Here is an 18,167-nt window from a genome sequence, read left to right on the forward strand (position 1 = left end):
ACATCCAAGAAAACGTCATAAACATTGGGTTTTGAACAGGCCATAAGTATCTTTAGTATTGTATACTCGCCACATATTATTTGTCCCGCTTGGACTTCTAAGTAATGCTCGTGATTTTAATTATCTCTCTTGTCTCGAAATTGTGGTGTGTGCGAATCTCAAAGGCCATTTCTTAGACGCTTGTACGCTGAATAAGCCAGAACGTGCGATCTATTTGTGCGCGAAAAATGTCCAGTTCAAAAATATTTAACTTGAAGCGTAAAACACAGGGACTGTTAAAAGGTATCTTCGTAGAAACTGTTGATAGTCGACCAGTCACTTAGATTATAAAAAAAAATGTTGGAATCACACACGCACACACACACACACACACACACACACACGCACACACGCAACAGTCATTGTAGAAGTCAATCCGAGTATCAATCCAAGCCAAAACTTTATGCGTGCGTTTTACTAATGCGTTTGTTGGTGTGTTTTCGCTGCAGTTCAACTTTCATATAGTCTGGTCTCCGCGACAAATATATTTATTCTCGCACCATAGTGCGCCTTGAAATCGTTTCGGAAGCGTTTGTAGCACTCTAAGAGTGCGAGCACGTGATTTGTGCAGCCCCTGCAGCTTCACCGCCGCCGGCCGAAAGCGACCGGCACTTTTGACACTCTGCAAAGCAGGTATGCAAAATGCACGCGTTGTTTCCGTACGCGCGAGGCACTAATCTGACTCGGTGCTGGTGCCAACAGTTCAATAGCGCTATCCTAAATGGCGTTGTTATTTTATTTCTTTCCGCTGATCTCGGCGCTATGTTATACTAGTGTGCTAGTCTAATTTAAAACTTCATAACCTCCTTCGTTCGACTGTTTGGCGACAAGATTGAAGAAGTCCTTGCTCTATCCGATTGCTTACACCGGCATCCCTTGCCAACGTATCGTGTACTTACGTAGCGAGCTGCTTGCTTGGGAGTTACGTTTACGCTTAGTCAATGTCGTGAAACACATGATCGTGATCATATTCGAAGTAACCTTGCGAGAAAAAAAAAAAAAAAAAGACAACGACCTGTTCAGTACGCGACTGGTGGTTTCTTGACTTTGAATAGTTAGTACGCTTAGGAAGCAATCTTCCCTTCTTTTTTTTTTTTTTGTTTACGAAGTTCCTGTACATTCATGTCCATAAGTTCAATGATGAGGTTCCACGTATTTTTTTTATGTTGGTTGTAGCGCCGTCGCATTGTGTAGAACTTTCGTTTACTTATTTGCGCGTTTATGTGGAAGGTGCTGCAGCAACAAAGGCGATTGAGCTAGTACATCAACAATGTCTCTTTCTTTTTTCTGGACATATTGCACCGGGAAGAGCTGAAAAAAAAAAAAAAACAGGCATGGTGCTAAAATTTGGATGTACATGTCTACCGTCAAGAAGTTTGGCACCACAGTGCATTTATTGGAAGAAAGATATTGCAAATCACCTTTTGTTATTAGCAGTGTTGTTCCATTATAGATTTTGCACTTTTGGTGATATAACCTTGCGGGCTGACCAGAAGATTGACAAACTTCAGCGGTGTATTACAGCTATGGCTTGCACCTTTAGTATGACAATGCACAAGGCCAAACACTGTGGCACTTATGCTTGCAAAAACACTCGTGCGCTTAGATTTAAGTGTGCATAAAAAACCGTGAAGGCTATTCCTGAGTCTGCCTTTACAGCATCCCTCATAGCACAGAGTATTGAGGTTTCAGCCTGCACAAGTTATTTATAACTGTTATTTTAGTCTCAACTGCATGTACATGATATAAGAGATGTGCACTTAATCTAGTCAGAATGCTTATATACAGTAAGTTGCATACTTCAGGCATTATTATACCTGTCGTAGTGGGTTTGGCATTGTGCCGCCAAGGCCGAAGGTGCGGGATCGAATCCCGACCACGCCGGCCGCATTTTGATGGGGCGAAATGCAAAAGCACTCATGTAGCGTGCATCGGGTGCACATTGAAGAAACCTATGTAGGGAAAATTAATCTGGTGTCCCTCACTATGGCATGTCTCACAATCGTATTGTGGTTTTGGTATGCAAGATCCCAGAATATAATTAAATTTTTTCATCTTTATTATATGCATCACAAGTAGGATATATACTTTTTTATGCCACAGCATCTTATACAACTAGAATACACCAACAGCGTGTTTATTGATTTACTAGCACTGGTAGTTGCTGACAGAAAATGTAAACCTTCTTTACTTTCATTATATGCTTCTCTAAAGTTTGTGTGAGATGTCTGCTTCATGTAGGTGTATGAATGTGTTACTAATGAAGCTAGAGACTCGTTTCTGCAAGTGCTTAATAGAGGGGTGTTTGGCTGGCACCTGTAAAATTTATTTGAGTTTTCTCCGTTCCTTTTCATAGGTAAAACAGGAAATCGGAATGTGCAATGGTTTAATTATATTTAATTGTGCAGTGTTTAATTTAGTAGGAGGAAGCTATGGATGAGTCTTGTGCGTCCAATTTTAAGGTGCAGAAAAAACCCATTCTCTTGACACACATTTCACTAAAGGGAATTTAGTTTGTCATGTTGAGCGGGGCTGTATTTGCAGATATTTGGTTGTTTGTGAATTCTAGCAATCTTGATTGGGCATGTTTATAAACGTGGTAGATTTCTCTTTCCTTGTCCTATTAAACTGACTAAAAAGATGGTTTAGAAGAAGTCATATCCAGACAGATCATCATCATCATCATCAGCCTAGTTACGCCCACTGCAGGGCAAAGGCCTCTCCCATACTTCTCTAACTACCCCGGTCATGTACTAATTGTGGCCATGTTGTCCCTGCAAACGTCTTAATGTCATCCGCCCACCTAACTTTCTGCCGCCCCCTGCTACGCATCCCTTCCCTTGGAATCCAGTCCGTAACCCTTAGTGACCATCGGTTATCTTCCCTCCTCATTACATGGCCGGCCCATGCCCATTTCTTTTTCTTGATTTCAACTAAGATGTCGTTTACCCGCGTTTGTTGCCTCACCCAATCTGCTCTTTTCTTATCCCTTAACGTCACACCCATCATTCTTCTTTCCATAGCTCGTTGCGTCGTCCTCAATTTCAGCAGAACCCTTTTCGTAAGTCTCCAGGTTTCTGCCCCATATGTGAGTACTGGTAACACACAGCTGTTATACACTTTCCTTTTGAGGGATAGTGGCAACCTGCTGTTCATGATTTGAGAATGCCTGCCAAACGCACCCCAGCCCATTCTTATTCTTCTGGTTATTTCAGTCTCATGATCCGGATCCGTGGTCACTACCTGCCCTAAGTAGATGTAGTCCCTTACCCCTTCCAGTGCTTCGCTACCTATCGTAAACTGCTGTTCTCTTCCGAGCCTGTTAAACATTACTTTAGTTTTCTGCAGATTAATTTTCAGACCCACCCTTCTGCTTTGCCTCTCCAGGTCAGTGAGCATGCATTGCAATTGGTCTCCTGAGTTACTAAGCAAGGCAATATCATCAGCGAATTGCAAGTTGCTAAGGTATTCTCCATCAACTTTTATCCCCAATTCTTCCCACTCCAGGCCTCTGAATACCTCCTGTAAACATGCTGTGAATAGCATTGGAGATATCGTATCTCCCTGTCTGACGCCTTTCTTTATAGGGATTTTGTTGCTTTCTTTGTGGAGGACTACGGTGGCTGTGGAGCCGCTATAGATATCTTCCAGTATCTTTACATATGGCTCATCTACACCCTGATTCCGTAATGCCTCCATGACTGCTGAGGTTTCGACTGAATCAAACGCTTTCTCGTAATCAATGAAAGCTATATATAACGGTTGGTTATATTCTGCACATTTCTCTATCACTTGATTGATAGTGTGAATATAGTCTATTGTTGAGTAGCCTTTACGGAATCCTGCCTGGTCCTTTGGTTGACAGAAGTCTAAGGTGTTCCTGATTCTATTTGCGATTACCTTAGTAAATACTTTGTAGGCAACGGACAGTAAGCTGATCGGTCTATAATTTTTCAAGTCTTTGGCGTCCCCTTTCTTATGGATTAGGATTATGTTAGCGTTCTTCCAAGATTCCGGTACGCTCGAGGTTATGAGGCATTGCGTATACAGGGTGGCCAGTTTCTCTAGAACAATCTGACCACCATCCTTCAACAAATCTGCTGTTACCTGATCCTCCCCAGCTGCCTTACCCCTTTGCATAGCTCCTAAGGCTTTCTTTACTTCTTCTGGCGTTACCTGTGGGATTTCGAATTCCTCTAGGCTATTCTCTCTTCCACTATCGTCGTGGGTGCCACTGGTACTGTATAAATCTCTATAGAACTCCTCAGCCACTTGAACTATCTCATCCATATTAGTAACGATATTGCCGGCTTTGTCTCTTAACGCACACGTCTGATTCTTGCCTATTCCTAGTTTCTTCTTCACTGTTTTTAGGCTTCCTCCGTTCCTGAGAGCCTGTTCAATTCTATCCATATTATAGTTCCTGATGTCCGCTGTCTTACGCTTGTTGATTAACTTAGAAAGTTCTGCCAGTTCTATTCTAGCTGTAGGGTTAGAGGCTTTCATACATTGGCGTTTCTTGATCAGATCTTTCGTCTCCTGCGATAGCTTACTGGTTTCCTGTCTAACAGAGTTACCACCGACTTCTATTGCGCACTCCTTAATGGTTCCCATGAGATAGTCGTTCATTGCTTCAACACTAAGGTCCTCTTCCTGAGTTAAAGCCGAATACCTGTTCTGTAGCTTGATCCGGAATTCCTCTAGTTTCCCTCTTACCGCTAACTCATTGATTGGCTTCTTGTGTACCAGTTTCTTCCGTTCCCTCCTCAAGTCTAGGCTAATTCGAGTTCTTACCATCCTATGGTCACTGCAGCGTACCTTGCCGAGTACGTCTACAACTTGTATGACGCCAGGGTTCGCGCAGAGTATGAGGTCGATTTCATTTCTAGTCCCACCATTCGGGCTCCTCCACGTCCACTTTCGACTAACCCGCTTGCGGAAAAAGGTGTTCATTATCCGCATATTATTCTGTTCTGCAAACTCTACTAATAATTCTCCTCTGCTATTCCTAGAGCCTATGCCATATTCCCGCACTGACTTGTCTCCAGCCTGCTTCTTGCCTACCCTGGCATTGAAGTCGCCCATCAGTATAGTGTATTTTGTTTTGACTTTACCCATTAAGGAAATAGCTGGTAACATACAGGAATTCTATAGCATTAACGAGAGGGTGGCAGGTCTTGTTGTGAAACTTAATAAGAGGTACAAATTGAAGGTGGTACAAGTCTATGCCCCTACATGCAGTCATGATGACCAGGAAGTCGAAAGCTTTCATGAAGACGTGGAATCGGCAGACAGATAACGCTGCCTAATTTGTCAAGTGCCTTTGCAGCTTAATGAAATGAGGAAGTTATCAAATGGCATTTCATAAAGGGCATGCATTTATGGTGCATGTCATTTGCGTGCCTCTAAAAGCTTCCCTGTAAACAACCCTGTTGACTAATTAGGGGGCTAAAAAAAGCCCATTTGGCTACTGTCGGGTCTAATATTTTCATTTGCATATTTTTGTTTGATTCATGTGCGACCGTATGCTGAAAACCTACACTAAAAATTTTTCCCAAGCATACGTAGTGGGAGTGATTAGCGGACTGTTGGACAAGTTTGACCACTGTTAGTTTCTCGGTGTTCTTTCATAAAACTTCTTTCTCAATTTCGGCTGAATCCAATGTTGGGCACCGATTTCAAGTTAAACTTAGTTCCTTTTGCTCAGTGAAAAATGAGCAGCTAGAAATTTCTTGCTTGTGAAAGGGCACCCGTAACCAGCCGTCTCGCATGTAGCATCGGACAACTGTTGCCTTTGATGTAGCACTTTCTCTTGGCCTATTTTTTGTAGGACATGTTTACTGCTAAAGAAAAACAAACAGAAGTGTTGTCGTCATGTAAACGTTGGATCACGTTTCTTTCGCTGTCCTTGTTTTTCTTTAGCAGTAAACATGCCATGCTTTTGATGTGCATTTCATTTGTTCCTGAACCACCATCATGCTCTGTATGAATATCAGACGAATGACCTGCTTACAGTATTATGTCTTCTTGCAAGTCATAAAATGTTTAGTAAAAACGATTTCTTTCTTTAACCATGCTTAAAATGTAATCAAGCTTTATTCACAGTGAAATGAATTTTTCTCGTGGGAAAACTATGGTCAAGGCAATTTCTGCTTAATAATAGTTACCACGCAGAAGCATCTACACAAAGAGAAACACCTGTGTAAACAGGACAGTGGTATCAAAGTTACACTTTTATTTATTTTACATTTTCGCTTGTTTACTTGTTCTTGGCAGTGTTCTTCCACATCTTTCCTGCACGAGTCCATTTGATGTGGTTCCTTGAGAGGTGTATCTCACAGGCACACCTGTGAGATACACCTTATTTCATTTCTCTTATGCAGGTTGACGCGTCTTCGTGGCGAATAGTGGGCATTATTCACATTTTTGCTAGTAAAGGTACCCCCCCTCATTTGCTTAGAGAAGTTGCCTTAAGCACATGCCTGCATATTTTGGAATCTGTGTGAAGTCTAATGCTATAAATTTGCCTGTTTTATTCCTGCATGTTTGGCATTTAGAAAATTGGCACGTGCACTCATGGGCTCTTGTGTGCCCATGCTATGCAATATGACACGCGTAGTGATCATCTCAAGAAGCTAGTTGGTGCTGGCGTGATATGTGTGTAATTGAGGCCTGATGGTTACAGCTTAGGCCTGTTGTACTGGGACGCAGAGGTTGGGTGCCACCATCAGCCACATAATTATTATAATTTTTTTTAATATGAGCAAAACAGCAGCAGCACCGAGCATCCGCAGTCAGATAAGTGCAGGAGAGTTCGCTAAGAAAGCTTCATATTAAATTACGTTATACAAGAAAGAAATTGCAATGGTACCTCCACTGTCCTGTTGAGGCAATGCAAGGCACTAAACAAAGGGCAACTTGCTTCATGCAAGTTTGTTCAGACAATTTCCTGAAGTAGGCTAAATTGGCAAGAGTAAAGTTGCTGAAAAAGTCATTCTGATCTAAATACACTGTATTGCTTCTAAGCGTCTGCTGTTCCTAGCTTGCTGTGTTAAACGTAAATAAACAACATATAACAAAAGGTGTAAACTCAAGGCAAACATAAACAAAACTGCATGCTGCTCCCTTCCGTTCTACCCTCACCCCCTCCCTTAGCCCTGTGTGTGTGTGTGGCTACAAATTTCAAAGCTCACAGGATGGCAGGTGTGCCTACCACCTACTATACTAAGTGCCCTAGGCAGTCATTGAAAACACTTGTGAGTGGAGCACCAGTGAAGAATGATGGATGCGCAGTGTGTGTGTGTGATTTTATCGGGTGTCCCCCCCCCCCCCTTTTTGCAGGGCAGTGGACTGACGAGGCCCAGGAGAGGGAGAGGGGGCCGAGGGCGTGGCCTCTCCAGGGGGCGTGGCCTCGGTGCGATGGCCTCTCCGTACCACCTCCACCATCAGCAGCAGGCCCCACCCCAGCCTCCGCTTCAGCCCCAGCAGCACATGGGCCTCGGTGTCGGGCCTGTGCTAGGGGGTCCTGGACTAGGGGCAGGACCGGGGGGCCTTGGTCCACCTCTTCTGTCGCCGGTCCAGCCCATGGGCGGTCCGTCGGGATTCCTGCCCACGGGACCACCCGGCCCGGGTGACGGCAGCGGTGACCCGGTGGCCCCCCTGCAGCCTAAAGATTTCAACACAGCCATCATGTGTCGCATGGGCCAGGAGATTGTACAGGAGATTGTGGCCAAGGCTATTGAGCTATTCCAGACCCTGAAGGCACTGCAGGTAAATTCTATGCCCTTGAAAACAGAAAACAGCGTAAACAGATGGTACCACAAGAATGGAAGACAAAACACACTGAAATGTTTATTAATGCGAAAGCATTAAATAGCTCATGAGGCAGAAAATCCGACATTGTCGCCGTGAACGCACAGTAGTACAAAAAGGCTATAAAACGTTGACGTTTTGGTCAGCCCACGACCAAGGTGCCAATTAATGTGAAGTTAAATTAAGATGGCTGAAAGAGCATAGGCATCGTGCAATGGTCGCAATGGTTTCACATTCGTCGACGTTGGGATTACTAAGTGCCCCTTGAATTTTTTTATACAGATATATATATAAAAACCCACATTCACCACGTGGCACTAGCATCATACCAAATCAAACTTGGTGAAGTTACCGAAATTCAAGGGCTGTCGGCCCCAGATCCAGCAGCCAGCGATGTTGGCAGAAAATGAAGTTTGCTTTTTAGATACCATGCATAATCTGCATGGTCAGTTGTCCCATTTCTGTGCCCATACTACAATTGATCACTGGGTTTACAAACACATAAGTTGAACGTCTGTGTGTGTCTCGTCCTTCTGTTCTTTGTCAGTGTTTGTGTTTGTTAAAGGTGTTGCATTAAAGCATTAACAGACAGAAAAGCAGTAGTGTGAATTACGTGGCCAACGGGTGTAGCCAATAAAGCACACCCGAGATGGCAAAGAATTAAGTGGTGTGATGAAATTGGGATGGTAGTGCAGGCATGAGATGGAACCAGCTGGTGTCAGACTAGGGTAATTAGAGATTGCTAGCAGAGGCCTTCCTTCATCCTGAAGTAGACAAAAATAGGCTGATGATGATGATTAAAGGGCTCCTCACCAGGTCTGGCTATTTTGAACCGACAAGCTCAGAGTGCACATTGCGTGATAATGATCGTGTCTGCAAAGTACCGTAAAAACCGGAATATAGGTCGAACTTTTTTCCATAATACCATTGCGAGAAGTCGACCCTCGTCCTATATCCCAGACATTGGCGGAAAAGCTGCGGAAGTCTTGCAACAATGGGTGCGGACGAAGTAAACAGCCGCCATCAGTAGCAGCACGGCGTGGCGACATTGTGGCACCGCTACTTTGCGTTTCCATTGTTGCAAAGTTATATTGCTTAAAGGCTGCTTTTTCACATTTTGTTTCAACGTGAGCGGGAGCCGATGGCAGTTCACCTTCGCTTTCAAGAAAAAGGCGATTGAGTACGCGGAAGCCCACGGCAACCTGGCGGAACAGCGCGAATTTGGAGTATCCGAAAAGAGCTGTCGGTACTGGCAGAGGCAGAAGCAGCGTATTGCAACTTGCAGTAACCGAAAGAAAATGTCATTTTGTGGGCTGTCTGCAGCGGACCGCAGAACTGGAAGGCAAGGTTGCAGAGTTCGTCCGGGAGCTGCGTGTAATATCGCTGCCTGTGACTGCCGAATGCATCTGTGTGAAAGTGGTAGAGATCGTGCGCGCCTCTGAACTGGGCAGCGAGAAGCACTCGTCATCCGATAGTTCGGACGACTCTGATCAAAGGCGTTGCTCTGATTCGGAGTAGCGGTTGCACACTTCGTGCCCTTCTGTGTACTTCCCGCAGGGGCGTCTGCGTCAGCAGGCGTTTGGTGTGTTGCGACACCGCGTACCCGAGCGCACGAGGGTTGGACCCTCCCGCGTGTAGCCGTGCGCGGCTTAGCTGTGCCTGGGGAAAGGGGGACCCTGGGGGTTGAGGCGATGCTGGGTGTTTGGACCTTTAAGGCCCCTCGGCGGAGGCAACACACCCCTTTGTCCTCTGCTTCACATAAACGGCACCCCCAGACTGACCCACCTGGGGGAAATCGGCAGTCGCCTTTTCCTGTCCCCCTCTTCAATCTTTTTCTGTCTCTCTCACTTTCAATCATTCCTGTCTTCTACTCACTTATTCTTACTTCCGTATTTCTGGGCGGCGAGGGTTAACCGTGTGTCATATATTCAACCTTGGATATATACATTAGGTTATAGTGGCGCTGTATAGCTGGCGTCTGCAGGTTTCTTGGAACCTGTAGCGTCCCCTTGTTGGGCTCCGTGGTGAGTGGCTACAACCGCCGCCGAATTTTGAAACCATCCAATGGCAGAAGCATTCCCGCGACTTTCAGATCGGCCTCTGAAAAGTGATCGCGCTGAAGCAACTTTCCGGTTCTTTTTAAAACCAAGCGAAGACACATTTCCGAAATACCATGTTCTTCATAGTGAAGGCAACACCACCGTTAGAAAACTGTCACCATTCATAGTTTTGAAATGCCTAGCAAACACAATTGGATCGGGTTACAAGGCCTCAAAGATGGTTAGCGGAGACCTCCTCCTTGAACTGACCAAGAAAGGTCTACTAGAAAAGCTCGCCAAGCTCACCAATATCGGTGACATCAAAGTAACAATCTCTCCACACTGCTCACTCAACACTAGCAGGGGAGTTATATCAGAAGAAGACTTCTTGAACCTCAGCGATGAAGAGCTCCTCGAAGGATTTTAGAAACAAAACGTAATTAAGGTTCAGAGAATCACACTAAGATGAAATGACCAACAGATCCCGACGAAACATGTGATTTTGACATTTGGTAGTAGCACTGTCCCTAGTTCACTCGACGCAGGATATCTGAAGCTCAACGTCAGACTACATACCCAACCCAAGGCGGTGTTTCAAATGCCAGAGGTTCGGGCATGCATCTCAATCATGCAGAGGAAAGGAAACATGCGCGAAGTGTAGTGCCAGCGACCATCCATCTGACAACTGCAATGCTCCCGCACAATGTGTCAATTGCAAGGGCGATCATGCTGCTTACTAGCAGAGCTGCCCTTGCTGGAAAGGAGAAAAAGAAATCATTGCAATCACAGTAAAGGAAAAGATTTTATTCTACGAAGCAAGGAAAAGGCTAGGGAACTTACCTCAAGCAAGCTATGCCAGTGTGACACGGCAGGGGGCAGCGTCACACCGGCCTCGGGAATCTACAGGGTTCACGTCCGGTACCCCTGTAGAAACCCCAACCAGCCAGCCCCCTTGGTGGCTGCAGCCAGTGCTGCTCCATCAGCAACGAAGACGACCCAACAGACTACAGTGCCGCTGGGCCCGAAGTTGAACCGTATCCCACGGCCCGAGACGTGCATCACGGCACGGCGCCTGGCTCTCCATTGTCCAGTGCCTCGGAAAAGGCGATAGAGGTCGATCCGAAAACCCCGGCGTCATTGACGCCAAAAGGATCGCGTTCCTTGGAGCGCTTACAGAAGAATAAGCATATTATACCTTTGCTGAGAAAAGGAAAGGTAACCTGAATGGTTACTGCCTTTCATAAGAGTAATCAGCTTTTAAATACATGTCACTTACAACTTGTGAGCTCACACACATAAGTACCTTTTTTCCAATCCCAATAACATGGCTTTCATCATTCATTGGAATTGCAGAGGCCTAATTCACAATCTAGGTGACATCAAAGACATTATAAATAAGTTATCACCAGTGGCATTCTGCCTTCAATAAATGAACCTAGGACCAAAGCATACAAATTTTCTTAAAGGCTTGACAGTCATAAGAAAGGACCGCGAGCACTCCAGTCGTCTATCAGTGGGTGTCGCTATTGTGGTTCAAGGTGGCATCCCTACACGGAACGTTTCTCTAAATACTGCGTTTGAGGCAGTAGCTGTCACCGTTTTAACTTTTAAGGCTGTCACCATCTGTTCGTTGTACATCCCTCCCCATACCCATTTCACAACTCGAGACATGCAAAATTTAATTAGCCATCTGCCGAAACCTTTTGTTTTAGTTGGAGATTTTAATGCTCATTGCACTCTTTGGGGCAGCGATAAGAATGACCAAAGAGGACAACTTATCGAAGATTTCATTTTAGCAAACAACATCTGTCTTATAAATTAAGGTGCGCCAACTCATTTTTCACTGAGTTCACGTACTTTTAGCTGCATTGATTTAGCATTTTGCTCTCTGGATATCTTTAGCGATTTTAAATGGGACGTACTGGAGAATCCATATGGCAGTGATCATTTACCTGCTTTAATCCACCTTACATCAACACTACCCATTATATCCCACAAACCACGCCACTAGAAGTTACAAATGGCCGACTGGGCTGTTTTTACGGGAAGTGCCAGGCTGGAGGAACCTATTTTAACAGACCTAAGCATTGAGGAAATTAATGAAAAGTTTACCAATTGCATAATTTCTGCAGCTGAAAAGGCCATTCCACAATCTTCTGTCGTGGTTCGGAAAAACCTGAATCCTTGGTGGACACGTGAATGCACCGTAGCAAAAAAGCAGCAAAACAAGGCCTGGGGAATATTACGCAGATACCCAACACAAAACAATTTTCTTAATTTCAAACAAGCCAAAGCGAAAGCTCGATTTATTCGGAGACAGGCGGAAAAATTGTCTTGGCAGAAATAGTATGTATCTACAATTAATAGCACCGTCACATCCAAAAGGATGTGGGACCAGGTCAGGAAGCTTAAGGGGGACTACTCACCATACACGATACCCATACTCACACCTTCAGGCACTCAGAAAACACTACAAAAACAAGCGAATATACTTGGGGAACATTTCTATAACGTCTCTAGCTCGGCTAACTATACAAACAGGTTCTTAAAATACAAACTGTTGGCAGAAAAAGAGAAACTACCAAGTACTTGTATGTCAAGGGACGAATGCAATGCTCCATTTACGTTACAAGAGCTTAACAGGGTTCTCTGTGCTGGCAAGAAAACTGCAGTAGGTCCTGACCGGACCCATTATTTCATGCTTGCACACCTGTCCCCAGCATCCGTAGATGCTCTCCTTAAATTTTTCAACAAAGTATTTGAATCGGGAATCATGCCAAAAGGGTGGAAAAACGCAATAGTTGTGCCTTTTTTAAAAACAGGTAAATCTCCCACATCCCCACGCAGCTTTCGACCCATAGCCCTGACAAGCTGTTAGGCGAAATTGCATGAAAGTGTCGTAAATGCCAGATTAACTTTGTAAGCCCCGCTACGGGCGGCGGCAAAACAAACCCAAAAGGACGGCGCGGGCCATCTGGGCAGGGGGCAAGCGTCTCGACGAGATCGTTTGCTTGCTTGAGTAATGGCTGTCAACGGTTGACCCAGAGCGGGGCCTTGCAAGCAGCAGAGTAACCACGCTGTCGGCACCCATGGCTGCCGCACAGTTCGAGGAGCGGAGAGGACCACCAGCGCCACAATAGCGGTCGCGCATCGCAGTAAAAAGGGAGCTTCGGATCCCCGTCGCATTGTGCTTCCTGGGCATCCGCAGGCGTTTTCCTTGCGCGCGGCCGGCTGGCGGGGGTAAACTCCTTCCCAGCTGGGGTGTCCCCGACTGGGCGTCAAACGCTGTAACGGGCGGGCGCGTCTGACTTGTGCGGTGCTCTGATGGGTGCCCTTGAAGAATGCTTGGTTCGGGTCTGGCCGCGGGCAACGGAGATCACGCGGCCTCAAGCAGGCGCGCCAGCCTCATTACTGTTTATGGCTTTGCACCGCGCGCTGACCGGCGTAGGGATTCTTTGAGCCGCAAAAGAGCCTGCGGTTTTGTCTCGGTTCCGAGGCGCCGTGGGAACGTCTTCGTCGGCTTACGGCCCGGACACGAGGCCGACCTCGGTGGGTGGGCAATTATCCCGGGCTCCTCTGTGACAGTTTGGCTTGCAAACAATTGCTTGTTTATGGCGCCGGATGGCCTGCGGTTTCTTGAAATCCGGTCGCGTCGTGCAGTGTTCGAGCACTGAAAACATGGTCCCGACGTTCCCAGGCTATTGGGTTTTCTGAATGTATTTTGTTGGTCAGTGCTTGTTGCTCCGGCTGTGCTCGTGAGCCGTTGCTCGGAACTTGCGATGTGTACAGCTGGCGTGACCCTCACCCCTTTGTTGTTGTATATTGTGTATTTCGGGTGAGGATGCTACACTGTGAATTGTACTAAAGAAAGATGTTCTTTGATTTTTGGTTGTTCGACTGGCCAATCCCTCATGCAAGTTCTGCTGAACGCAGTAATTGGGGAACGGATTGTCCAGTTGAGACGCAACCCGGCGGCAATTCGCCAGCAAAGATTGTGGGCGGAGCGTTGCGTCTAGAAAACGCGGCCGCAGCGCTCCGATGGGGAGTTCTGGACCTGGCTTCGGTGCTAAGCACCATCGGCTCTGCCGAAATAGGGTCGCCCTATGTGGTCCAAACCAGCGTAACCATTTGTAATCGATGTACTGTTGAAACTATGCAATCTCGTAACTGAGCTTTGTAATTTTATCTGTAAATACAAGTTTTTGTTCGTTCGTTACTTCAGCGTCTTTGTCCTTCGAGCCTAAGGCACCCATTGAGCCACCTGTGCAGACCGTCTCTGACGGTGCGTCTCGGACGCCGACGGTGGGGGTGAATTTCAACGAACCAATCGATCGACCGATCGTGGCATCGAATTCTTACTGGCGCAGTCGACAGGATAGGTTCGGAAGACAAGCTAAAGGCTATCAAGACAACGGTACATCTGCCAGAGTGGATCCCAAGAGCTAGCAGCACCTCCGGTATCTGCAATTGGGTCAAGCCTTGGAGCAGGAAGCCCAACAGCGAGACATCGCTAGGCGACGCACCTCAGCGAGTAAGACGTCGAGACGCCGACTGAAACCCAGTAAGGAAGCAGCCCGAGAGAGAGCGACGCAGGAAAACCTCGACCCTCGTCCACCAGTGATCCTCGTCTGAAACGTGAGTTTCCTTTCCTCTTACTGTTCAGTCACTGCGGGGCTTCGAAGCTAATCACGATGCAGAACGGCAGGGACGATGAGGATGGTCAGAGGGAGAGGGGTAGCAGTGATGGTGAAAGCGAGCCCTTTCTGTCTGAGCGGGAGATGGAGTTTAGACTAAAGATGGCTCAGGAACGTCGCCAGAGCCTTGCCCTTGAACTGGAGCTCGCCAGGGCACGTACATCATCACCGTCGAGTGGTCGGGACGGCAGTGGCAGAGCGCTTGAGAATGACAGGAACACGGAATGGCGTAAATATTCAAAATTATTAGTTGGTGCTTTTCCCAAATTTCCCACAGACGCCGAGGTCCCCATTTGGTTCGAATCTGTAGAGCACACCTTGGAGGCCTACGAGGTGCCGTGAAGCTGTTGGGGTCAGATAGTTTTTCCGCTCCTAGCGGAGCGCATTGAGTACCTGTCAACACGTCTGACTCCCGCACAGCACCGTGATTATGAAGCTTTAAAGGAAGTCGTCCGTGATGAGCTGCAGTTGTCTCCCCTTGAATATCAAAAAAGGTTTTTCGGGGTACGGAAGCGGAAGACCGAGACGTGGAAGAGTTTCACGACTCGTCTTGCCAGTTACCTAAATTTTTATGTGGCATCTAGGGACGTGTCAAATTTTGCGGAGCTGCTAGAACTCTTGGTGGCCGACCAGCTGAAGACAGTGTTGTCGGAAGAGGCGCTCAGGTACGTCAGGCTGCGAGAAGGTGCAGGGTGGTACAAGGCGTGCGAAATTGCTAGACTTTTGCAAACTTTTGAGGACGCTCATGGCCGCGTGGACCTACCTAAGGGGCAACCCCGGTGCGCCAGCAGTAAGGGCCCAGAAATTACAACTGAGAACCGCAGCAGCAGTGGTTCAGTTTCGCACCAAGGACAGAGGACAAAACCAAAATCCCCGTGTCCACCCGCAGGACAGCAGAGGCCAACAATTTGCTTTGAGTGCGGGTCGGCCGGGCACATTAGACCAAATTGTCCGCGCATCCTCAAAAGGCTGGCGCAGACGGCCGCCCAGCAGGAACAGGCGGAGAGGCTCGCCGCTCGGGTCGCGCTAGAGAACCCAGCCGCGGGTGACCGCTTGTTGTGTGTAGACCTTAATTGTAGGGGCCGAACGATGAAGGCAATAGTGGATACGGGCGCAGAGATCACTGTAGTTCGCGAAAGTGCTGTACCACAGGAATTAACACAGTCGCATGGCAGTGTAAATCTCCGCGCAGCTTTTGGCGAACAAGTTGAAGCGAAACTCGTGACGCTACCTCTGACACTAAAACAGGGCCAACCCGTGTTTTCCAAAGTGGAGGAGGCGACGCCAGTATTGTGCGCCCTCACGGATAGGCTGAGCGTGAGCGCGGACTGCCTGCTCTCAGCAGAGGACTGGAACGCGCTCCAGCAGAGTCGGGACGAGGCTTGCGAGCCGCCCGCCAACAAACTCCCGCTGAGCAGCAGCGAAGAGCTGATTACAGCCGTAGGACTGGACGGGGGACAGGTTAATCTCAAAAACCCGGTTACCGGTACGAGCAGGGCCGATGCGCCGCATCCGAACGAGGAAGGGGCACAAGAGGAATCCAATAGTAGCTCCGATACAGTGAAGGGTGATGCCGGGACGTTACGTGAGGAACAAAAGAGTGACGCGACTCTCAGCAGGGCCTGGAAAAATGCGGAAGAAGGAAGGGGTGGCATGATCGTGATTGATGGACTTCTTTACCACCGCGACCACGTATTGGGACAGCCGGTAAAACAGCTAGTTTTACCTATGACGCGGCGCGCTGAGGTACTTAGTCTCGCCCACGAGTCATGCTGGGGCGGCCACCTTGGCTGTCGCAAGACGAGAGCGAGGATTAAGCTTAGTTTCTTTTGGCCAGGCGTCGAAAAAGATGTTCAGGCATTCTGCAACAGTTGCCACGGGTGTCAAATCAGAGCAGACAAAAGACAATCAGATCGAGTGCCCATCACGCCTCTAGTAAGGCCACAGTACCCTTTTCAGAAGGTAAACCTAGACGTTATAGGGCCGATCGATCCCCCTAGCAGTCGCGGCCATCGCTACGCCTTGTGCATTATAGATCTTTGCTCCCGCTGGCCTGAGGTCGTGTGCCTCACATCATTAACAGCTAAGGCAACCTGCGACGCGATGTTAGGAGTTTTCAGCAGAACCGGGATACCAGAGGTAGTTTGTTCCGATTGCGGAACGAATTTTACCGCCTCAGTCACCAATGAGTTTCTCTCGCGCCTCGGCTGTTCACCTCGCTTTTCCACGCCTGACCACCCGGAAAGCAACGTAGCGGTGGAGCGGTGGAACCGAGTGTTCAAAAACATGCTGTTTCACGTGATCAGCAAACAGGGGAGAGAGTGGGATAAATTCGTCCCCTTCCTGTTGTGCGCCTACAGAGAAGTCCCGCACGATACTACGGGCGTGTCGCCATTCCGTATGATGTATGGGAGAGAACCAGTCGGCCCACTCGCCATATTAAAACGAACGTGGTCAGGGGAGCAGGAGGTGCCCGCTTTGGTCGCAGATAGACCCTCGCAGTACATGCAGAAATTGAAAAAGCAGCTACAGATAGCAGCTGAGGCGGCCGACTTGACTACAACCAACCAGCAGAGGGCATATGCCACTCAGTACAATCTCCGCACGAAAGAAAAGGCATTTCAAGTAGGGGACCAGGTGCTTGCCTTCGATAGTAACCGCCTTGGTAAGATGTACCCGAAGTGGCTAGGGCCTTGCACGGTCAAGGAGAAGTATAGGCAGCACTCTTATTACATCGAAACACCAGAAGGAAGGCGCATGCTCGTTCACGCGAACCACTTGAGACCGTACACATCTCGTGTAGCTAGCATAGGCGTTATATTCCACGACGACCGCGACTTTGGAGAGGTGGAGTACACGCCGCGTCCGGGTAGGGTTCTCGGCACTACGGCCCTCTTACCCGCAGACAGTATATCACATTTGGAGCCACCGGAGCGAGCGTTAGTGAATAAGGTGTTTCAAACATATGCCGCCTTGTTTACGGCCGAAATTGGGATAGCGCGGGTGAACGAGCACCGCATAAAACTGGTGGAAGGAGCCGCGCCAAAGCGTTGCAGCCCCTATCGCATTCCGGTAGCCCTGAAGAGCGAAGTCTCCAAACAAATATCGGAACTACTAGAATTAGGGTTGATCTATAGGTGTGAAAGCCCCTTTGCACATCCGTTGGTGTGCGTCCCCAAGAAAGACGGCACAGTGAGACTTTGTGTTGATTATAGGAGCTTAAACGCCATGACCGAGCCGGACGCATTTCCTATGGGATTCCCACAGGATTTAATAATGAACGTCGGGCAGGCTAGCCATATTACCCTTATTGATCTCCGTCGTGGTTATTGGCAGGTGCCCTTAGCGGACGACTCGCAGCGGGCTGCGGCGTTCATGTCACACTTGGGTCAATTCGCTTGGAGGGTGATGCCATTCGGTCTCAGGAACGCTGCAGCTAGCTTTCAGAGGAGCATGAATCAGCTGTTAGCACAGCACGAGGACTACGCCAGCGCATATTTGGACGACATCGCTGTTTTCAGCAGGTCGATACAGGAACATATCCGCCACCTTCACGCTGTTTTCTCAGCTCTGACATCAGTGG

The 18,167-nt window shown here is 47.7% G+C and overlaps 1 protein-coding gene across 1 annotated transcript in view; it reads left to right on the forward strand.

Annotated features, from left to right (window-relative positions):
- Nucleotides 1-417: 417 nt before the first annotated feature.
- The window catches only part of LOC142580013 (mediator of RNA polymerase II transcription subunit 30-like), a 53,657-nt gene continuing 35,907 nt past the window's right edge, over nt 418-18,167 (forward strand). Inside the window, exons 1-2 of the mRNA XM_075690732.1 lie at nt 418-672; nt 7,381-7,809. Coding sequence (XP_075546847.1) covers nt 7,459-7,809 — 351 coding nt within the window. The 5' untranslated portion in view covers nt 418-672; nt 7,381-7,458. The remainder of the gene's footprint in view (nt 673-7,380; nt 7,810-18,167) is intronic.

Source organism: Dermacentor variabilis, chromosome 4, assembly GCF_050947875.1.
Source record: "Dermacentor variabilis isolate Ectoservices chromosome 4, ASM5094787v1, whole genome shotgun sequence".
Taxonomy (NCBI): Eukaryota; Metazoa; Arthropoda; class Arachnida; order Ixodida; family Ixodidae; genus Dermacentor; species Dermacentor variabilis.